Source organism: Papilio machaon, chromosome 19 (assembly GCF_912999745.1).
Source record: "Papilio machaon chromosome 19, ilPapMach1.1, whole genome shotgun sequence".
NCBI classification, from domain to species: domain Eukaryota; kingdom Metazoa; phylum Arthropoda; class Insecta; order Lepidoptera; family Papilionidae; genus Papilio; species Papilio machaon.
The window spans coordinates 1,388,914-1,414,031 of NC_060004.1; the positions used below are offsets into that span (position 1 = coordinate 1,388,914).

Below are 25,118 nucleotides of genomic sequence, written 5' to 3' on the forward strand. Positions count from 1 at the left end.
AAATATATTTGATGATTATATATTTAAACTATGATTTATTAATAGTCCATAGTCATACTGGAACTTAGACCATGTCCTTCTTCAATCTTTAATCTGTGAAAATCCCTTCAAGCAGTATCCCTTTATGTAGGTGTATTCAGGAATAACTCCGGTTTTATCTATTACAAGTAAAACGTACGTTAACAATTTAATATGGCTGTTACATCACCAAAGAATCGGAGCGAACAATACTTTGTGTAAGATAGTGAAGTTTTTGTGAGAATTCCTCCGTTCTGGTAACTCTAATAATACCGCGCTTTGCCATCCGCCATCTTGGATATCTGAAGAAAGCGATGTTACGTTTAAAAATGTTCTATTTTGTTTCATAATATGTAAGTTTCTTCGAAAGAAATAGTTTGATTATATTTAATAAGGTAGTATTTTATTGACTTGACAACAATCTGTGTATGTAATTTAACTGGTTGTTGCAGAGGTGTTCGCTGAATGTGGTTATTTGTTACATTACACGATATTACATCCAAAAACAAATTTTATTTCATGTAAATATTTAAGTGTTTTATATTGTCTGATTATTACTGTTCTGCGACTACATTTCTAATACAAATCAAATACGTAATATCAAATTTTTCTTTATGTTATAGTATTCACTTTAAGAACATTAAAAATACTAGTTTGCATGTGTTGTATTGTATTAAATTCACTTTGTCCCTATTAATAATTCCAATCTTGCTGGCATCTGACATTTCCAAAGCATCTAATTTTATCTGCAATGCTTTCGATTCTTGCTCCAATTCGGCAGCACAAATAGTTCCATCATACCACTAGTAACAATCTCAAATACGTATTTTTAACTACTAAAAACTTAGGCGAAACTAAACAAAACTAACGCAGAAGAAATCATTTCGATTGAATGTATTTACATGATTAATGAGTCATTTAATAACGTGATATATCTAAAGTACCCACTTAAATTCTCATACTTGTAATATAAATTATCATGGTGAGTACTACTAACAATATGTGAGGCGTATTCACTATCTACCCACAATAAATTAAAATGAACGCAACAAACTTACAAAACGCTTCAAATGACGTGTGGCTGAAGGTCAAAATGGCGGCAAATAAGAAGTAGATTTTGTAATACCGCTCCGACAAATAGATTTAAGTAACTAGAATTAGTTCTTACCGTCTTACTGAAAGAAGTTAGAACTATTAAATCGAAGTGTAAAATTTTGGTTATTTTATGCCAACAATAAACAATCTGCAATAGGCAGCTTCGTAGCGTCACGTGCGAGAAATATGTAAAATCTACAACTCTGACATATTTACTTTACACTTACTTTGCGCCAAAATCGTACGTCACATCGCATCAAATCAAAGTGTGCAGTGCCTAATGCAATAACGGAATAGAACAAATAACAAGCAACTTAAATCTTTTAAACAGAAATTGTTCTTTTCCGTCAGCTTCCAGCAGTATGCGTAAATGAATTGCCAATTTCCGAAACTGAATTAAAAATTCCTAACGTATTTTGTCCATTGTTATCACTATAAGACTATAAACTTTACTCCATTTAACTTTAATTCATTTAATTGCCTTTCCAATTTTTCTATTTATTTCTTCTGCTAACCAATGGAGTGTCTATTCCTTAAATAAGATTTGTTTTAATTAAAACTCACTGGCAATTCCTGCTTATTCTCAGCTGTTGTTGACTGAAAACAAAAGGATAGATTTGTACTAACATTATAAAACAGTTGACCTTTAACTGGTAAAGCTTTGTCTGCATTTAAACATATTTGAAACTTATAAATGTACGTTTCACAAAGATGTAGACACGTTTACATTTCGCATCACCCACGCACACGATTGCATTGAATATAAACAATTTTATTTCTAGAGTAAAAATGTTTTCTGTTGATCTTGAACATAAAAGAAAAGAAAAAGTACTACGATCTCATATTTAACCGTTTATACCCACTACTGAAACAACCTTAAAAAAAGTTTCATACTCTCAAGAAAAAAAACACTTGCATGTCTTACTATATAAATGCGAATGTTTAGATGGATGGATGGATGTTTGTTGGAAGTTATCTACAGAACAGCAAAATGGATCTCGCTGAAATTTGGCATGGATGTAGAACATAGTCTGGAAGAACGCATAGGCTGCTAATTAAGTTTTTTTTATTTCGCGTGGACGGAGTCGAGGGCGACAGCTAGTAACAATATATTTTGTACGTGTGACTATGGATAAGTAACAAAGAAATGTCATATTTCTTCTTATGATTTCAGTATAAAAAAAAATCTACAAATCTCTACTCTTTTCTTGTTACTGTCTGTCATCAGACATTTTTTGATATTTATACGTTTAAAAAAAAAGGAATTCGTAACATAAAAATGATTACAAAATATTTTATTTTTTTAGATACAGGCATTATATTTGTACTTACTACATTCTTTGTCTGAAACTGTGTTATCAAACAAATACGAGGTGACTAGGGAAAATATTTCGTGTGAATTGCATTGAAACTATTTATGTGGTTCCGTGTTTAATTCTAGCGCCAGCGTAGATATTTTATGTGTCCGAATTTCAGTTGAAAACCCGATGTTTATATTATATTATGACCCAAACTTTTATGACTCACTGAAGAGATTTGTGTTTTTAACGATATTGGGAATGATTTGTGCAAATGCCTCATAGTTTTTATTAAAAAATTTAAAAATAACATCATGATTTTTGCTGCCTTGATTTGATGTTGCGCCTACACTTAAAATAAAAATTAGAATTAATTACTTTTCTGTATATTTGCTCGTGTATTACAGTAGGGGATTGTCATTTTCTTCGCTTTAAATCCACTTGTTTTCATTTCATCTCAATTTGTTTATTCTCCAAACTCTTGTGTTTTTAAAAAGTCAGGACGGAAAAACCAACCATTGCCAAGATTTGCCAGTAAATTGTCATCAACAAACAACATTCTTAAATTGTCTGAATATTTATTAGTACACAATGTGCATAAATAATTCGTAAATCATGATTTCATTTTATGTAATTACCACAAGGAAATAATAACAGAAAACTTTTGGTTTTGTAAAAGACGAAAGTGAAACATATTTAAAGACCGCCATACGGAAGATGCGTAAGTCTGCATTTTTTATCGTTTATACCACGGGGAGTGTTCCGAAGAACTGTTTGGAACGATTCCTGCCGCCGAGTTTCGTCATCGGACGACCCGACAGCCCGCCAGGTACCATCCATACCATCTGGATGGCTGGCATTCCACAACAGTGCGGTTCTCGCGAAATTTCTTGCCGCGCACGGCCGCGTTGTGGAATGGTCTGTCCTCGGCGGTATTTCCAAACCAGTACGACTGAGAGTCCTTCAAGAAGCGAGCGTATCACCATCTCAAAGGCCGGCAACGCATTTGCGATTCCTCTGGTATTGCAGGTGTCCATGGGCGTCGATGAACACCTTGGTGTTCCCGCTGCTCGTTTGCCCCCTTCTCTTATAAAAAAAAAGTGAAAACGAGTAATAATCATCCGGTAAAATAAAAAAGCTCTCTTTTTGTTTATGACATAAAAAAAAGAAAGAATATAAAGTTTAGTAGTTTGAGGTGCTAATGGAGATGGAATCGGGATCATGATTTACTGCTCTGATTATCGCACGGACACTTTTAAAAATAGATTGAGTTTGAATAATAATGGCAGACAGAATTTGATACGGTAACATGATATTTAGTCGGCATCGCAGAGCAGACACAGAGTAAAATTACAATGGCCCAGTTAACTGGACGCACCTGTTTTTAGGTCGTCGCGAACGAATGCAACTCTCTTTGTCCGGTTGTTCACCTGAAACTCTTTTATACAGAACGCCTCCTACATATAATGACGTAGCATGTTTTTTAAGCAATATTACTTGTGCGCTTTCAAACTTTAGTAAACTACATAATTTAATTACCCAAATTGTAATTTTAAAAAAACTTGACCGGGTGTTCCTTGACACCTCGTCAAGGAACACCCGGATGGAACGAAGTTCCTATGGATTTTCGTTATATATTGTCACGTCGTTGCCATGGTTACTATAGCAAAAAGTGTCGTGACAACTTTTCGTAAGAATTTTTTCCGTCTAGCCCCCTTTCACAACGCGCGATAAGGAACTTCGTTCCAATATATCTTATTTAAATCATCTTATGAATTGATAGTCTTAACATAGGAAGATTTGTGTCAAAGTATACCAAAGGCATTCTTGAAAAATTGCACTTTTGTGTTATGACTATATACGTAAGAGCCGTTTTATAATGCGTTGCCCACCCCTAGTCGGCGTCTGGATATAAATAAGCAACTACCATGTCATCTATGACGACTAAGAAACAGATAGTATATATGTTCAAATGACATTAATCTCGAAAGAATGATAAGAATTCTCTCAATTCTTCAGTGTCAAATAAAACCTGTGTTCAAAGTAGAGTCCTGGCTTATTTTGTCTGACGTAGGAGGAAGTGTAGGTCACCAACCCTAAATGGGGTCATAGGGAATTAATGCAGCCCTAAGTTGAACCATCAGTGAAGCGCCTCTTTCTACAAAGATGTCAATTGACAAAAACATTAAGGAGTAAAAATATGCCTACAGAGTCCATTTTACTGTCAAATAAGCATAATAATTTATTGTATAGTACCAAAAAAAAAATAGACACATTTCGTCTCGCATGTTAAATCTAATATTTTCTACACGTGCGACATCTACATGAAATAATATAAATACATGTTAATCTGGTATTTGTTTTGGTATGGTAGACATTTGGCACCTTCTTCCGTACTGCACAATACGTTGCGCTAAGCTTCATTTGAAAAGAGACGTAAAAGTATGCACTCGCTTTATCGTTTTACAAATAAACTAAATATTATTTACAATAATAGAAATTAAATATTCTAGGTTATAGAGAAAGTAATTCAGCGTTTCGTCTGTGTACCAGGAGTACTTTTCTAAAAAAGAAAAGAATAGGATAGGTAAAGATTTCGTGTGATGCCAAATATCACTTTTATATGCGTCGTTAATCTTTGCTATTTCAGCTAAATTAGGTAGCCAACATTTGATTATATTTTGGATTAATTAATCTGTTGCCAGTCATTGGGGTTTAGTTTGCAGGATTATGTTACAACTATACGAGTACTTACTAGTTAATGCCAAGCAAACTTGGCGCAGGTAAGAGAGTACGGTCACGCAATTTATAACTTTTAATTTTTAACAAATGTTATAACTTAAGTATTATATACATAAAGACTATGTAATAAAACCGAACTTTAAGCTTCTACAAACTAGAAATTTTATTTAGCATTTCTTATCTTACTCTTTTAAACGTACATATTTTTTTTGATCAAATTCATTTTTCTTTTGAATCAGTTGCCACTTGGGTTAACGCCAACGTTCATTGCAAAACATTAGTTAAAACTGACAAATATTTTTAAACACATAAACGTGAACATAAAATATATTAAAACAAACATAATTAAATTGATTTAACGGTTTATTAAAACGTATCAATCTATGACATTATTCTCAATGTGATCCACGTTTACTCCATGGAGTTTACAGACGATATTGTACAATGGCGAGACATAAACTTAGGGGTTTACAAGATGAAATATAGCATGTGCCATTGAAATCAGTAATAAAAATACAACAGTATGTAAATTTAGTAAGTTCACCGAACTATAGACGTAACAAATGTGTGTTTTCATTCAATTTGCCAGTGTGTCATTTATGAGCGAAAAAAAAATTCAGCTATACGTGCATTTCTATTCTAATTTATCAAAGTATAATGATCAAAGCAGTTTTGAAAGTGATGATTGTTTTGTCAAATGATTTACGATTTCGTTCACCTTAATAAATGAAAGCTATGAAGAAAGTGATAAATGATAATATATCAATCATAGTTCAGTTCAGCACAGTTGTCAGTAAAAAACCTTGTTTAATTGAATACTTTTTTATATTAACAAAAACGACATCTATTATTGAGAAGTTGAGTTTTTCTCGGAAACGGTTCGTCTCTATTATAACGCCATCTAGTATTATTTCTCGCAACCCATAATCCAACAGACACCAAATTAAATACTTTGAAAACTGTTCCCAACAAATGATATCTTTGCACTTTGACTTGTAAGTTTCTAAGTAATACTTAAAGCATCTGCACCCTTTTCATTGAGTGCAACTTTGGATTCGGAATAGCCCTGGCCCAGAATTATATTGCAACACCTCATTAACTGGATTTAATTTTTTTTTTTTTCAAATTTGTTTAAGAATTAAAACTATATCTAAATTGGCTAAGCACAATTAATTGTATTGCTCATAATGAAAATTAAATTTTTTACCTTTTTATCTGTCTGTCTTTCCGCAAGTTCGCGTTTGTCCGGGTAATCTCCGAAACTGCTGCACTGATTTTACCGGGACTTTTACTGTAAGATAGCTTAGATCTGAGAGAGTGGCTAAGGCTTTTTTTTTAATTTTTTTTAAAACCGCTTATTATCAATGCAAATTGTACATCGTAGAGAAGTAAAAGATTTTACCACTTTGAGAAGCTTTGATGGCCACCTTTCGGCTTACAAACGTCCTAAATATTTTAATGAAAACCAGATAGAATCTAACAATTCTAGTACATTTTAACGATATCGTTGACTTCGCTAGTGATGATCGATGCAGCCGGGCTATTAGTGATGTGTGTGGGCGACAACGAGCAGTTATATTGACACAAAACACCGAAATAAATACCAAACGGCCGTCCCCAATATCAATTCCACGTCCCACTTTACACTGCACGGTTGTGGTGATGCGATCTTGACATGATATTCTTTTGTTTGCGTGTTGTACTGGCTGATCTAATGTTGTGCATTCTTTGAAAAATAGAGGACAAAAAGTAATCGCTAGCCTAACATTAAATAGTAAATCTTACTTCTTACTGTATTATTAATATTATAAATGCGAATGTTTGCATGTTTGGATGTATGTATTGATGGATGTTTCTTAGAAGTTATCTCAAGAACGGCTGCATTGATCTGAATAAAATTTGGCATAGATGTAGAACAAAGTCTGGTATTACATCATTTTTTAATTCTACGCGGACGGAGTCGTGAGCAACAGCTAGCATGTAAACAAGTTCAAAACTGGTAAAGATGAAGATAAAGAGCATTTTAAAAGAGTATAAGTCGAAAAAATATTCGTAACAAGTGAAATCATTTTCTAATGATGAGCTTATCAGTTAATAATAATTATTGGGTTATTAACCTCGATACTAAAATAAGAGCATACTGGCAGAAAATTGCAACAGTTTTAATTATAAATTTCGACAATGTACTAATTATCTCTTATTACAAGATTCATTTTAAAAAAATAGTTTGTTTTGTCTAAAACTGTATTTCAACCATTTTTCTATATTTATAAATTACGCTAACTCTTGCTACTCTTCAATTTTGATAAAATTTTCTATTAGTAAAATATGTACTTTCTTGTTTCAGGTGGAACAAACGAATCAACCATCGAGTTTATTGAATTTTAACGATACATGATAGGCTATATATTCACAATATTAGTCTTAAACTTTACCGCGGTTACCAACTAAAAAAAAATATCATGGAAAAACAATGACATTTAAAAAAGCGCGCCAAAATAGTATAAAAATTACGACAGTGACTTATGTGCAATTTGAGGCAGTTTAAATGAAAATAGTGGATAAATCAAGTTCGTCTTTATTGAGACTGGGTGCGGAAAAAGACGGGAAGATGTCGCTGGTAGCTCCCAGACGGGTCCAACTCGATTGGGCGCCCAGCATTCCATGGTAAGTTTAAAAAAAATCTTATGAAATACCTCATTGGGTTACTAAAAATGTGGTTATTATGGGATTGGCATAGATTATAGTTGGTTTATACAAGTGTTGTTTTTCTATTAGATAGATTTAACAGTGAGCTTTTCCCACAATCACATATTTTAGACGAAAGTGCGGGCTCACTCTGTGCAATACCACGACCACACAGAAGACAGGTGTGAAGTGGAAGTAATTCCGTCTTTCGTTTGATGAGTGTACGTGCCGGAGGCCTAATTTCCAACCTTTTTCGTATAAAAAAAAGATGACATTGCCATACTGCCAGGGGAAGGGAGAAATCCTCTTTCTGTACGTACCCTCTGTTGATTAAAGGTCTGCAAATACGTATGTCAACGGGCAGCGATCACTTCGCAAAGATCATTTTTGCAAATTCCGCAGGCCGCTTGTTCGTTTTTCACATTATAATATGAAAAAAGATTAGTTTCGATACCTGTTGAAAAACTTTTCATTATTAGAAACCAGATTATTATATTGCTTTCCCGAAACCATAAGGCGATTACACCTTGTTTACACTACATTATCTCTGACCCTGCTCTGCACTCCTGTCTATTGCGTCGATTCATACAAAAAAATTAAAGCAATATTAACTGAATTTACAATGTTTTCTTATAATAAAAACAAAGCAATGCCTGGTGAGTTTACACTGCTTAAAAAACATATATTTTTTCTAAGACAAAGAGACATAAGATAATAATTTTTATGTATGTATGTTATGTATGTATTTCGGCAGTAGAAACCCAAAAACAGACGGGAATTAATTTCACCGATTTCTATAAACTTTTTCGTACGCTGAGTTAAGGGACCGATGCTTTGGTGTGAACAACGTGCTTTCGCAAAAAGGCAACATGAGATGTGTTGTGACGATGATGTTATTCTGGGTACAGTTTGTTGCATTTTAAAATGATAATTATATTCCACTTGCTTAATAACTTAATTACTTCTTAACATCAATTTAACCAATGTATTAAGCTGTTATAAAAAAATAGGGAAAAGAGTTTTCTGCATTTGTTGAAAATTTAAAAGCAAGTAGATAAGTACACTGTGAAATAATTCTAATTGTAATTACCATCATCGTAATATCTATTTGAACCCTATTATTATCGAAGAGGTCATCGGCCTCTTAGAACAAATTACGGCCAACTTCAAGTAATACTGCGAAAAACCAACCCGTCAGCTGAGCGGGTGTCGCTTACTTCACTGCGGTGAAAAGAACCTGTCATGGCTCCGCGATCGATGTAGACCTGTGTCGAAATCGAGAGAAAATACGAAAAATGCTACCGCGCGACGCGATGAAAGACGTTAAACGCGTCTCGGTTGCTTTTTTAACCGCTTAATAATTAAATAGTACAAAACGTCGCGCTTGTTCAGTGTATTTTCAGTGAATTTTCAGCGCATCTAAATATATTCTCTGTCGGATTGAGCGACGGATCCGATTTTCTAGGTAAGTTTTGTGTATTTACAACACTCGATAAAGAATTTTATGTTGCCTGTTAAATGAAAATATATTACAAAATTAGATAAAATAAATTTTTCTGAGAAAATATACGAGAATTGTTAAAAATCGATTGTATGTGGGTGGGATGCCCGGGTATTGCTGTCTCGCTTTAGTATTACCCGACTGTGTTAGGAAGTGACGTAATACCGCGGCATTTCTCGGTTGCGTAGTGCAGAATAATCGGCCGGATTATTATACTCTTCTCTTTTCATCGTAGTAGTCTGATAATTTAACTTATTTTTAGTGGTATATTGACATTTTTCTAAATAAAAATATTAAAACGAGTAGTACGACAACATTTAAAACTATTTAGCGGTTTTATTTGTTTTTTCTAAATAAAGTTTTATGCCAATCGATACATAAAATCGATATAAAATATTAGTTTTAGCTGCCATTAAAGTAATCACTTTAAAAATTCATTTTATAATAATATTATTATTTCAACTACGCTTCGACCGTAGACAAAACATTTATGCGTGGTAATCTTAACGGATTATGTAAAAAAAATTAAGCATTTTAAATTCAAATAGTTTAACCATTTTATCTAAATTCTATATAAATATATGTTCATGTTATACAAATTATTATAAGCATTGATAACTTCAATCTTTGATTTCCAATACCGAAACACCCTTATAATGTTGTCATTGCCTTCACAAAACAAATTGGTACTACTAATATATAAAAAAATAATTTAATTTACTATGTTTTAATTTTATACAATGAATTAATAAAAATAAATAAATAGTTTTTGAATTGATCTAAAAAAAGTATATATATTGCTTCATAACATTGGTTTTGTGGTTAACATCTTACAATGGCAATTCATCTTCAACGGCAATTATCTTAATAGTAAGCAATTGTTCCTCAGTAATAAATATATCATTCAATGTAGCCACCTACACAGAAACTTGTTCAATATACCAGTATAATTTTTTAAGAGGAGATTGAATTCAGATATTACTGTATGGTAAGGAAGAGTAATACATACTGTGTTGATCAAAATATTATACTGAAAAGGGCAGTCAGCCACTATTAAAATAAAACAAATGTAATTTTTCATTATGTGCACTTTATAAGGTGAAGTACTTATGTATAGCTTGATTTGTTGTTTAAGAGTTGTAGGTTTTTCTATTAATAAAAATGTGGAATGGATAATTGTAATTACTGTTGTGTTCTGCTGTTAATCTACGTTTGGAAGTCTTATAGTATTTTTTTTATAAATTAATTAAGAAAGAATGTCAACATGCAATCGGATAATGTGGGTTAGAACAATATTTAAATAATTTTGCAGTAGATCTATGAACATAGTCTTAACATTTTCATTTTAGAGTAAGTTTACATTACTGAAGCATATATCTATCTCTGTTTTTTTTTCCAAGACAATGAGACGGATGATATGTTTTTGTACAAGTATTTTGACACTGGAAACTCAAAAGTTACCTTCTCAATTGTTGCTACAGTTAGTGGGGCATAACATTACACAAATGCCAATCAGCCAACCATTAACAAACAGATTCTTATCCTATTTTACTTAATGTAAACTATCAGAAATAGATAAATTATAAAACAATTTTTGATTATATCTGCCGCAGAGTACTGCGGCAGATATAATCAATAACTTAATATAAAGCAATGCAATGGCAGTAGCCAAGTCGAAAATAAGAAAACAATTAAAATATCAAAAATAAAATCTAGAAAATATCTTGGTGTGATATCTTTTTTATGTTTGTAAATTAAATACCTTTTAACACCATCTTAGAAATGCAGCTAAGCTGTTAAGCGTAATGCCTGGTTTTCATTATACCAGTACAGTAGGACAGTAGCACTGGCTTGGCATAGACTGTTTTGGCTTATGGGTGCTAGTCAGTGGTTTCATTATGCCAGTTGTATACCAGTACTGATTATGAACATTACTGTACTGTCATAATGTGATAGTCAGTATTTTTATCTACTGAATAAATTAGTATAACTGGTAAATATAAACTACAAAATATATAAATAAAAACTTGATCTGAACCAATATGTTTTTGTATTTTATCATAGGGTGTATTGCGTTGAATATAAGGTTGGAAATCCCTGATCTGTAGTTACATAGTTGTATTTAGATACAGTTGCACAGTCAAGTTACGCTGTTTACCAGTATTATTGTAAAGATACACTGACCTGTTTACTGTGTTGCTGACTGTACTATTTGTGTCGGGTTATGAAAATAAATCTGTGACAATTGTGCGCACAAATAACGACAGACATCTTTAGTTATAACGAGTGTTTTAGATGCGCGTGCGTTGTTTTCTTGTTATTTTTGTTAACAGTACAAGACGTAGACGTTGGATCGATCAAAATTTTTGCCAAAGATTTTTTTTAATATTTTGTGTGACAAGCTTAATGTTTATTTAAAGACTTCTTGGTTATTTATCTAAACTAATGATATTGTTTTTGTATCATGTCAGCGTAATCAGATTGGGATAAAAATTAATCTAATTACATGTGACATATTTTACCTCTATTTATTTACTAGCTGTTGCCCGCGCCTCCGTTAGCACGGAAATAAAAAAAACTTAATTAGTAGCCTATGTGTTCTTCCAGACTCTGTTCTTCATCTATGTCAAATTTCATCAAGATCCGTTAAGTCGTTCTGTAGATAGCTTCTAACAAATATTCATCCATACATCCAAATATTCGCATTTATAATACTAGTATGATTACATTGAAAAGCGATTAACAATTGTTTTTGTGTAAGTAAAGGTTAAAAAAACGACACACAATTAAAACCATTTCCTGTTGATATTCCAAACTGATAGTTATTAACAGTTACTTCATACAGAAACATTATAGTTTCATTTAATTTAAAACCTCTGTGGTTCAGTGTACTTACTCTGTATAACCCTTCAACGTTGAGCTCTCAACGGGGTGAACTTTCGTTTCGTATTTATTCATAAAAGCCAAGGAATGAGGGCAAAGAGAACTCGTATACAAAGTTTCTTCTATTGAAACGCCTTTGACTTCTTTTTTGTTCTTTCACCGGTAATAGAGTTTAATATTTCTTATATCAGACTCATAACCGTTTAATTGAAAACAGGTCTTATTATTAGACAATTGATATAAAATTAGTCTGTAATTTTTACTGAATCTAATTGCTTTTACAATCAAGCGGTATTTCCGAATCGATTTCGGACTTTGAAAGTAAATCGAGTTCTTTTTAACCGACTTCACAAAAAGGATTATGTTTTATATTTGTCTGTATATTTTGTAATAGCTGCGTATTTAACATCCTTGTTTTTTTGTACGTTAGTAGATAATAGCATTTGCCAAAATGATCAATTTGTCTATGATTTTATTAAAATAAAAAATAAAATAAAAATAAAATAAAATAACTTTTATTTCGGACCAGTTACATCCATAAAGTGTTAGTAGAAAATAAAAATAAAACAACAGATCCTACGACTATGTTAGTAAAATAGAACAGTTCATATTTAAATTATTTTGTTACTAGGTTATTGTTCGAAATGCATCTACGAACAATTCCTAGTAACAGCGGAGAGTCAAATCTCCATGCTATGGTGATTATTAGTCTCTGCTTCTTTCCTTTGAAGTTTTGTCGCAACATCCATTATAATTAATCGAAAAGACATTTTTGCAGTGATTTGATTTTAAATGCTCATAACCCATATTGCGCAGTATTAGCATTCGTAAAGATTTTTATTACCAAAGTGAAGCTAATGTCGTCACGTCCAGTAAGGTTTAATATTGACCGCAACGTCCCCTTCTAATGGGTGCTTCGATCTAAGTGAATTTGGCACTCATTTGATGAATACTTTGAAGGAAATTTATCATTTTTATACTTTTATTTTGCTAAACGAAATGTTCTGCTCCAATTTTAAGGTCTAGCAGCAGTTCTCAAACATTTTTTGACTACGGATTCCTTTTGGGAAGCGAAGTATTTGGCAGAACCGTAGATTTTAAGTTTGATTATTCTAGGACCTAGGATTTGTAATTATTTTCTTGCGTCTCCCGTTCTGTTTGCGTCTTAATTTTTTTAGATACGTAGTTACCTAATGTTAATCCTCGGGAACCTAATATACTTAATATAGAATAGTAACACTTGAGTATTTCTTTATAGATCCTACTTTAGTACCAATTTTCGTGGACCACCCTGGAAGGGCTTCGCGAAGTACACATTGACAAGCGCTGGTTTAGAGACGTATCAATACGTTCTTTATTAGATTCATATCTATGAAAAACTTTTGTAACCACTCTCATTTTAGACGCAAACTTTAAAATACTATTAAAGATTAAATGTTTATTTTATATTTTGTATACCGTAGAACTAACTTAAGAATTAATTAGTTTTCTTTGGAATAAGAAACACCCGCATTAAATGTCTGTTACATTACACTGACATAGAGCGTAATATTAATTTACTTGATAAGTTCGGCTTAAGTTACGTACAGAGGCGTGTCTCTACAAGGCCATTGCGGTTAAAAAAGCAGTTATAGTAGGTCATTATGTAATAAACTTTTATGTACCATATATATTAGTACATAGAGATGCAATATATAAGATTTTAGCACGCTGTTACACCTTGGAACCGTGTATTTTCACTGCAGCAACTACGTGAATAGACAAAGAATATTAAAATTATTCCATGTTATTAAAAAAAATGTCCAAATAATTTATGACAACTTTAATCTTTTTATACATTAAGGGAAAATTTATCGTCGTTATTTCATTAAAAGTTATTGTTAAGCTTTTGTTTATTTTTTGTTAGCTTTCAAAGTATTCTAATTTAATTTATATAATTAATTTTAGGGAGTGGAACGCGACTAAAGGCATACTATGCTTTCCTCGCATGTCTGCATCGTATTGTCATTTAACTCGGTAGGGTAACTTGGTTACCAAGTACACGCATTACAAAATCTACCCTTCAACGTGATATCCCTTGATACTATCTAATAAGCCAGAAACCGATCAATAAGATGTGAAGATAGATTGTTTTGATTTGTATGTAGAGGGTGGATTTCTACGTTTTATGCAACTGTGATGATTATGAAGCAGAAACACGCAATTGTTTCTGTTTATGTATGCCATTTTGTAGGGAAATTAATTACATCTATACAGTTTAAAAAAAATGTTATATAGAAAAATTTTTTTCGTGTCCGTAATGTATTTCACCATCATCATCATCATCATCATCAGCCTTTATCTGCCCACTGCTGGGCATAGGCCTTTCCCAATGCCTTCCACAGTACGCGGTCCTACGCCTTTCGCATCCAACAACTTCCCGCCGTGCGGATTATGTCGTCGGTCCACATGGAAGGAGGACGCCCCACGCTCCTGGTCCCCTGCTGTGGCCTCCATTCTAAGACCTTACTTCCCCACCTGGCGTCGTTGGCCCGACAGATGTGACCGGCCCATTGCCATTTCAGCCTAATGACTTGGAGAATTATGTCGTTTACATTGGTTCTCCGTCGAATTTCTTCGTTCCGGATTTAATCCTGTAGAGAAAAGAGAGTAATGTATTTGCTTTAGTAAAAAGCCAGCCTCGTTCGTTCCTAATAATCTCCGAAATGTCTCGACCGTTTTTGACGGAATTTTCATTTGAAGGTAAATGATGTGTAACTTAACTGACGCGTATATTATAGGCTACTTTTTTTAATTTAGGTCTGACTGAAGTCACACGCGATCACTATCGAAAATTTTTGTCTGTCTCTGCAACGCGCTTGTTCGAAGTCATCTCCGGAACGGTTGGACCGATTTTGACGGGACTTCGATGGGAATGTAGCTGATGCATGCGGGCATATTATACTATTTGTTTTTTTTTATTCTGCGCTGACAATATCGCGTGCGAACGCTAGTCGCTAATAAATTTCATTGCTTGTTAAAATAATAGGATTTCATAAATTTAGGTCCAAGTAAGTAAATAAATAGGACAATGGATCTATGCAAATTTTAGAAATACTTATATTTGTGATATAAATATCAATCACAAATTCCAGAAACTTTCGTCGTAATCCATTGTATTGCTTTCACGGTCACCTTTCAGCTTGGGGGACTGACCTAAAAAACAGTAAAACCTCACCTCTCTTCGAACTTTAGTACTTATCGTATTTATAAAGCAGTAAATACGCTATTTATTGCTCCTATATACGTGTATAAACATTGGAAACTCACCTTGTGACATTTTATAAAGCATCTTTACAAAGAATGCTTTATTACAGGGACATTTTATTAAAAGACATAAGGGACATATTATATTGAAATATATAAAAAGACATCACTGTTCTGTTAGATTGATCAATATATAAAAATGTAGAAGAGTTCTATATAGTCAATCACACACACATACACACAGTAACACACAAATGTAGGCATAAATATCTCGAATGACATCAAACCATAGACATGATTTTTTTTGACTGGGGTATAAAGTTGATAGTTGTGTTTCTCTATTGCAGGGAGCAGGAGCCGGCCTGCGAGAGGGAGCCATCTTTCAAGCAGTTGGCCCCACACGCCTCACATAGATCAGGTAATGTTTCTTAATACAACGTAATCTAATTTATTGACTAGTAATTTTGCTTGATGTTACCTTGGCATAGTCTACCACGAAAGACCTTAGTTCCCCTCATGACAGGGCTTAAATTCAAGTAATGTTTTGTTGACAGAATCATCGTCATCATCAGCGGACACTGAGTCCCAGGGCTCGGGCCCCGCCGCCCAGCAGCAACAGCAGCCCCGTGCGCGCCGCCATGAGCCACAGGTCTGTAATTAATTTAAACGGTAGACTAATTTGAATGCAAACGTGGCTTTGAGGCAAGTTCTTTTAAGTCACGTATAATAATTTTGATCTAAAAACGTAATGTATATCCCTTATATATGAACAGGTCTTGAATATTTTTGCTCAAAAACTGGAAAATTGATTTCTCTGTGCGAACGAGTAACGTAAGTCGCGGGATAGTCTCCACTGTTGACGACAAGATGCCTTGTCTTTACACTTCATTTGAAATCACTCCGATGGAAAATTATACAGAAAATTACCGTTTAATAGATTCTTGACTATAAAAGTGCTACAGCTTCATAGACTTATATCTTCTATTTTTCATGCTCCTTTACTCTATAATTATATTGAAATTCAATATTGTACGTAATTTTATGTTAAATCAGTATATTGTAAATAATACAGGTGAATTAGTGCAATATAGTTATTCTTTGGCGTTGCTTGTGGTGACCAATTTTGAACCGTGGTGATTCCCAGAAATTAATTTAACCTCAAAAAATAGAGCATTTGATTACCTTTTAAAATACTATACAGTGTGGTTTTTTGTCGACTTCATTCGAGAAATATAAATATATAATCGTCGACTCTTGTAAAGTATCTACCAGTTTCCATATCCGGTGCGTAATGAATTTGTCCGTACCAATGTGCTAATTTTCTCGCTATAGAAATGTCACTAGTTGTCGTACCATAGCTGAGGATAGACGTGTCATAATGAAATCTATGGATCAAACTGTTTTGCAAATCATTCAGTACTTGTCTAAAGTAAGTGTCTTTATATGAAGTAAAGGTTTGATGTATTCCTCTTATTATGTCCACAGTTTGAACAAATGATTGCAAACCTATAAAAAAAACTAATATAAAATGTTGGCTATGTTACAAATACTCTTAAGGTTTCTTATAATACTTTCTGATTGTTAAGATTTCAATTACGATGGAAGTGTGAAACAGATTTCAAACTTTGTTAGAGATATTAGTACATACATGTAAGCAAAAACCAAAACAAGTCTAAGAAATTAAGTCCCCTTGTAAATGACTGTTTACAACAGCTCAAGCAATGTAATAATCGTTTGCTTTTAACATTTTTTAAATTGTCTAAAAAGCGAAATAGCTTACAAAAATTTCCAAGTCGTAAAAGCTAGTGAATGAGGGCAGCGTTTTCAATGGTATTCATTAGTGGCTGAAAAAAAAAGGTTTCTCAGCTTAGTTATAGTGCCGCAGAATCTGTGGATGGAGACATAGGGCTGCCAATATTCCCAGATACAGACGGCGAAAAAGAAATTTCATCTTTTGGGGATTACAAAAATATTGAGAGACTGCCCCATTCTGACTCGAAGACATCGAAGTCATACTCTCAACTCCAATTTTTAAGCATATGTCAGGCGTGAGTGGGAGCGGAGATATATAGTATAAAATTTTAAAAGTTTTTTAAATATTTTCATTCACTTTATAAAAGTGAGAGGTGCCAGCCCTGCTGAGACGACCGTGTCTCATATTGATCTTTGTTTTGACCCTGCAAGGTCGTGTTACAATGCCGATTGTAAGCGAAATCAGTTCTTACTTTCGGAGTTCTTTCGTTGTATTTTTCCTACTTTTTCAGTATACTGGGTAAGGTTAGAAATGTAGGACGGATTTACTTGACCTAGTTTATATCTTACAGTTTGTTCTAATATATAGTTTCGTAGTTTAGATCTTTCAATAATGACTTTAAAATTCAATCCAATAAAAAGTACGTTAGCAATAGGTAAACGGATAAATACTGGATATATAAGAGTTTAGAAGTAGCCAGTGTTATAATAAAAATGTGCTTTTTTAAGAAACAAAAAATGGGATTTACTTCGATAAAGGAGTCACATTTGGGAACAAGAAAAAATCATTAAAGGTTAATATTGCTGGCATTTACCCTTATGGATAAGGTCAGATCGAATTGCGTGTTGAGGTAAAATTGTTTAATAATATAGAAAATGTATTATTTTCCAATAGCCAAGACGACATTTAAACGAATTCGAGGTATCGATTATTGCAAAATTTCTCCAGAAGAAAGACGTATAGACAAACAATATTATCTGACCCTGGGAGCAAAAATTACATATAGTTAATTACAATAGCGCTAGTGCTTGTCAAAGTCAATAAAGTTTAATATATCCAGATATCCTAGTCGGACTATAGCTTTACTTAGGCCACAGAATAACTAATAGTACTACGTAGGTTACATTATTTTGTGTGTACACGTTCGAAGCGGCTAGCGGCTAGCTAGTTAATATTATAAAGGCGAATCTTTGGATGTATGCATGGATGGATGTTAGAGATAATATCTCCAGAACGGCTGCTTGGATCTTGCTGAAATCTGACTAATCTAGAATAAAATCTGGGAGAATACATAGATTACTAATTGAGGCGGAGTCGCGGGCGACAGCTAGTTTCAGAATAAATAAACACACGTATGTAAAGATACGCTATTATAACATACAAACCGTATATCAAATTGATCTGATGCGGTCCATACTAACCACAATACATTTACCATCGTGTTCCACTGCTGCTACAATTGTATTTATACATATGTCTTCCTTGTTTAAAATAGAATTTAATATCACAATTGTCGGTGCAGTGGAGTTCTACGGTCATAGATTTCATCAGCTGTCTTGTTACCAATTGACCGCAGCGACCTTGCTCTTGGCCTTGTGCACGGAAAGTAGTCGGTTACAGACAACAGTCATTGTTTGTAAACTTCGTAAACCTCTGGTCTTCTGTTTATGTTAAAAGTGATGTGATATCAAGTGTTTATGTGTTCGAATAATTTATATATTTCAAAGTAGCAAATGATAACTGTTATTACAAGGTGATTTAATGTAACACAAAAATCTTTATCTTTAAAGTATCTATGCAATAATTTATTATATTAAAATAATGGATGTCGTACCTAGAAAACTCTTGGGTAACGAATACTTTTTTAGTTTTACTTTTCGTAATGCTTAGCAATCCTTTTGGAAATGTTGAACAAAATTGTTTTCAAAGTTGTGAGTTGTTAGTCTTTGTTTTGAAAGAGTTTTTTGTATGTTCTTGCCAAATTTTAGACCAGGGATTCCCAAAGTAGTCCCCAAGTAGTTCCCCAAGGGGTCGATATCGAACTAAAAACATTGCTAATTCTCACTCTGCCTTCTTCTATTGACCTAAGTCAGAATGAATAATAATAAAAATTGATCTTAAAAGTAGGTAATTTGGCCATGGGGTCTGAGGTAACAGTTCATTTTGGAAAAGGGGTATAGACGGATGGATGGATAATTGATTGTTAGAAGGTATCTCCGTAACGGTTCAACAGATCTTGATGAAATTTGGCTGTATGAAAGATGTGGAACATAGTCTGGAAGAACACATAGGCTGCTTTTAATTTTTTTTTTAATGCCTCGCCGACGTCGTAGCAAGCGTCAGCCAGTATTTTATATTATTTACTAAGTGCGTGTTTACTGCACATTGCCGCTGTAACAAATTATTCTGACCCTACAACTACCTGTTGATTTGCAATTTAATTTGCATAAACTTAAGCAATGAAAAATTCTAACTTTACAAAGAATGTGTATAGTTTTTTTTTTTGCCTTGGGCTTGTAGATGTAGCAAGGATGAATTAAAACATGTATATTACCAAACATATCTGACGTACTGAATAATTAAGAGAGAAGAAAAAAACTGGAAAACTAATTTTTATTTTCCAGTTTTTTTCTTAATTTTCGTCCTCGCGGAATCAAAAATGACTCGGTCCGTCTTGTACGTCCGTTAAGCCGTTCTGGAGATACCTTCTAACATCCATCCATCCATCTAAACATTCTAATTCTTAGTATTAGTAATATATGGTAGAAGAGTATTAAAATGTTTGTGGAAAATCTTAGCAAATAACAAGTTTTAAAATTGAAGTTAATTTAATTAATTTTTATAAAATCTTTAGTATTACATGTCGACTCAAGGTTCTTAGATTTTTCTTTTTAGTCTAATATTTTCATTGACGTGGTATTGTTTTCTGTTTCAGAGGGAAGAGCGGCGCGAGGAAGCCGCTAGCACTCCTAGAGTGCAACCTAATCCTTTATTGAGGTGAGATTTGCGAACTATAATTACGTGAATACATACTAAATTCTACTGTCAAAGATAAAAAAAATGCTACGTTACTTTTGTATGGATATTTCGGCAATGGAAAACAACAGTTCGACTAAAGACGGTTCTTAAGGAATGCTATACGATTGGAAATATCTCATAGGTAAGGATTATGGCAGGTAAATATTTGAAACGAAAATTCTTTGAGTTATATGAAGGGTATTTAATATAGGTAGTAATATGTCGGATCGGTATGAGAGGTATTTATTGTGCAGGGAGAAATACTCACTATATTGTTTATGATCTGAGTAAAATATTTGAAGAAATTCAAATTATGCTCATGTGTTTTCACTGCTGAATAACTTGTTTAATAACATATTTGACATCTCTCTAGTTATCTTTGGAAAATCTGAGATATGGATCCGAGTTTTTAGGCTGTGAAGTCATAATGTACTAAAATTCGTTATTTCTATTCTATTTTTTTTATGTATTATACATTTAAAAAAGCATTTTACATTTCAGTATTAAGCTATAGTTAAATATTTGCAAGGCATTTTAAGCCGCTATATAATGCTTCGCTCGACCATTATTCCATTGTCAACGGCATTGTATAAGTTTTTTAATTTCCCAGCGACGTAAGTTTACAGCCTTGATTATAATATCTTGTTAAAATTAATTTATTACATTGAAACGTTAATTAAATGTTGCATTATTATGGTACAGTAAAGTGGAAAAGCAATTATCTTTTTGCATATAAATTGAACTTGTTGCAAATTTCTTTGAGCTAAAAGAAAGCGGTTGGTCTTTAACTTTCAAACTTCGCAGCTAATTTCAACATCTAATAATATTATTATTTATCAGAGTTTAGCGCGTAGTAGATATTGCGTAGTAGATAGAATTCGTGTGATGTTTTTGACAAAGACCTTAACTGCGACTTTACATCTTAAAACGAACTGGTAAGTCCTAAGTGTGTGGCACTCAACGTGTTAATATTTATTTTAAATTTAAATGATATATTGTTAGGTCGCGTACCCTTCCCAACTTCGGCGGCAATCGTTCCCGCGAGGCGTCCCGCTGCGATACTTCGCGGCGAGCGCACCACATCACCATGGCCTCCGAGGATCTTCTGCAGCCGGGTCACGTCGTCAAGGAAAGATGGAAGGTAAGTTATGCCACTCCAATACTCAACAATGCAATGTAGTTTTTGTGACATTTTTGAGTTGTTAGAAACAAATTCAAAATTCTATAATTTTGTCCTTAAATTGTGAAAAAAAAAAACAGGGAAAAATCTCTTTAATTGTTGTATGCTTGTATGATAATAGGCACTATTCTTGTATTAGTTAGAAATAAAGTTGTACTGTAAAGTATAAAACGTTGTCTTTGCAGGTTGTAAAAAAGATAGGCGGTGGTGGATTCGGAGAGATCTACGAGGGTCTGGATCTGGTGACGCAAGAACAGGTGGCGCTCAAGGTGGAGTCAGCCAGACAACCAAAACAAGTACTCAAGATGGAAGTGGCCGTTTTGAAAAAACTACAAGGTTTGTAAAATCTAGTGATTTTAATCGATAATTGTATGATAATTATGAATAATTGTAATTGAGTATATGTTTATATAGCTTTATGCACTTCTCTGCGTTACTTTAATTGTGAAAATTTCTCTAATGTTCTGTCAATCGTGTAATTACATCATAATGTGTACAGTTTTTCCCTTAATTTATAGTATTAATACAATGATATTTTTTTTCCTTTGAAATATATAAACCGTTTAAATTTGTTTATAATAAAAAAGATTTCTCATATGATTGAGGGTGCAGCAATTTGTTTTGTTTGCTTCGATTGAAATCGATACATCTTACTTATAAATGCCAAAGTTTGGAGGGATTTTTGTTTGAACGTATCTCCGGAACGGCTCAACGGATCTTCATGTAATTTGGCACGGATTTAGAACATTGTCTGGAAGAACACATAAGCTACTTATTAAGTTTTTTTTTAATTCCGCGTGGACGGAGTCGCGGGCTATAGCTAGTAGATTATTAAAGGTCACATTATAATAGTTTTTTTTTCTGTAATTGTTTTTTGTGATATATAGGTAAGGAGCACGTGTGTCGTTTCATCGGATGCGGTCGTAACGCGCGGTTCAACTACGTGGTGATGCAGCTGCAGGGCAGGAACCTGGCAGAGTTGCGACGAGCTCAGCCGCGTGGCGCTTTTTCACTATCTACTACATTACGGTGAGTTACTCTATATGTGAATCTCATTTATGGCTCATATGTAAATAGACGTAACTCAATTTTTTCCATTTTTTTATTTTTTATAAACTTAACAAAATTTTTGATTTGTTTCAGATTGGGTCTACAAATATTAAAAGCAATAGATTCAATACATTCTGTTGGCTTTCTACATAGAGATATTAAACCTGTAAGTAAATAAAGTACTGTTTTCTACTACAATTTTTTTTAAATACACATTTTTTATTTTTTCAACTTTACACACTTGTCGTGTACAAAAACATATCTTGGTTTTATACCAAATAATGATAGAGATGGCTTTACGTTTTAAGATATGTGTATTGACAGTGGAAACCCACACTAAGATTACTATATTGCATGTACAGAGTAACTTTAGCATCGGTCGTCACCCGTCCAACTGTCGGCGGGTGTACATGCTAGACTTTGGCCTCGCGCGACAGTACACCACCAGCAATGGTCAAGTGCGCCCGCCTCGCGCCGCTGCAGGATTCAGAGGTGAACTCCATACATACAAACACATACAAACATACATACATGTGACGCAATACTTCTATAAGGATATTATGACATTTTTTTGCCATTTAAATGGGCTTTTACTTGAAAGTCAACCGATAAATGCATGTTATCAACCTGACCTTATCCCTACGGAGTGATGTATACTCCTACATGCATCTCGTATCATCCGTCATATCTGAATTCAACCCTCTTCTTACGCATATCCTCTTTCACACAATCCATCCATCCATCCATACTTTCTTTGGTCTCCCCCTACCAATTAATTTGATTAAAATTTCTCTTTCATTTAATCGAGAAATGTATATCATTACTAGCTGTCGCCCGCGACTCCGTCCGCGCGCATTTAAATGGGGGGGGGGGTATGAAAAATAGATGTTGGCCGATTCTCAGACCTACTGAATATGCTCACAAAATTTCATGAGAATCTAACCACAAACACCGCGACACGAGAATTTTATATATTATACTAGCTGTCGCCCGCGACTCCGTCCGCGCGCAGATAAAAAAAAAATGAAAAATAGATGTTGGCCGATTCTCAGACCTACTCAATATGCTCACAAAATTTCATGAGAATCGGTCAAGCCGTTTCGGAGGAGTACGGTGACGAACATTGTGACACGAGAATTTTATATATTAGATCTACAAATTATTGTAACCGGCATTGGCACGTCGTAAACAAGAGTACTGTTCTATTCCATGTGCCAACTGACGTCCCGAGTACTAATTGGCATGTCTTTCAGGTACGGTGCGTTACGCGTCAATAAACGCGCACAAGAACAAGGAGATGGGTCGTCACGATGATCTCTGGTCACTCTTCTACATGCTGGTGGAGTTCGTCAATGGACAGCTGCCTTGGAGGAAGATCAAAGATAAGGAACAGGTTTGATGATTTTTTCCCACATGTTTTTAGGATAATGTATAAAAAATACTTGCAAAAATGTCATCTGACAGGTTTAAAAATGTTTTTTTTATTTGGATAGTATTTTTTATTATTCGTACTAGCAGTTGCCATCGCTGAATTTAAAAAAAAATCTAGTAATAAATATAGCCTACGTCTACGAAAAGTATAGCTTCTCAACAGTGAAAGAATTTTTCAAATCGGTTCAATAATTTCGGAGCCTATTCAATTCGAACAAAAAAAACATTTTTTTTAATATTACAAGGTGGCAAGCGGCCACATGAATTCGCCGAAATGGCGAAGCAATCGCTGCCCATAGACATCTGCAATGTTAGTAAACGTATCTTACGCTACACCAGGTTGGCCTGATGAAAGAGAAGTACGACTACCGTCTCCTCCTCAAGCATTTACCATCAGAACTACGTCAGTTCCTGGAGCACGTGCAGCAGCTGGAGTACGCGGACACACCTGACTATACCATGCTGACCTCACTGCTGGAGCGATGCTGCAAGAGACGCGGCATACGGGACTCGGATCCTTACGATTGGGAGAAGGATGTAAGTAAAATTAATTCATGAAACTAATTGTCTCACTAATCGTGGGTTTCCTAGACTGAAATCTCACTTTAAAATATATAGTTTTCTCTGTTGAGATTATAGTCTCAGAAACCAACGGTTAGAGACGCTACTTAATTTAAAAATCACATATCGTTGGGTTTCGAGACCAAATCCCTGTTTAAAACATATCGTTATTATGCTAAACAAAACAGAGATAACAATATTATATTTTATTGGTTCATTTAATAACTATTTATTTAAGTTTTAAATGTATGTATGTATGGTAAGACCACTTAAAGCGTTTATAAGGTGGTTTTTATAGTGTGGGGGCTATAGAAGAGTTTATTTCTTTCATTTCTGAAATGAAATATAGAGAAGTCTGTCCTACATATGATATAAGATTTTTTTTATCTGTTGTGGTTTTTCGCAGGCTGTAGCAGCGGCAGCGGGATCCCGCGCACGCGCAGCATTAGCACCCACCGAGCCCGCCGCCACGGAGCCAGACCACGCGCCCGACAGAGTGAGTACGCAAATGCAAATATATGTAATAAATATATAATACTAGCTTTTACCCGCGACTCCGTCCGCGCAGAATAAAAAAAATACACACAAGATAAAAAAGTTCCTATGTCCGTCTCCTAGTTCTAAGCTACCTTCCCATCATTTTTCAGCTAAATC

General features: G+C 33.9%; 1 protein-coding gene across 4 annotated transcripts in view; it reads left to right on the forward strand.

Moving 5' to 3' along the window:
* The window catches only part of LOC106708269 (tau-tubulin kinase 1), a 44,464-nt gene that overhangs the window by 8,756 nt on the left and 10,590 nt on the right, over positions 1–25,118 (forward strand). For all 4 annotated transcript variants that reach the window (XM_045682462.1, XM_045682460.1, XM_045682463.1 and 1 more), the window contains exons 2-13: positions 7,501–7,820; positions 15,819–15,889; positions 16,026–16,120; positions 20,160–20,221; positions 21,245–21,383; positions 21,608–21,758; positions 22,310–22,451; positions 22,566–22,638; positions 22,835–22,964; positions 23,726–23,865; positions 24,243–24,440; positions 24,871–24,960. In XM_045682462.1, the coding sequence (XP_045538418.1) occupies positions 7,702–7,820; positions 15,819–15,889; positions 16,026–16,120; positions 20,160–20,221; positions 21,245–21,383; positions 21,608–21,758; positions 22,310–22,451; positions 22,566–22,638; positions 22,835–22,964; positions 23,726–23,865; positions 24,243–24,440; positions 24,871–24,960 (1,410 nt within the window). In that variant the 5' untranslated portion in view covers positions 7,501–7,701. The remainder of the gene's footprint in view (positions 1–7,500; positions 7,821–15,818; positions 15,890–16,025; positions 16,121–20,159; positions 20,222–21,244; positions 21,384–21,607; positions 21,759–22,309; positions 22,452–22,565; positions 22,639–22,834; positions 22,965–23,725; positions 23,866–24,242; positions 24,441–24,870; positions 24,961–25,118) is intronic.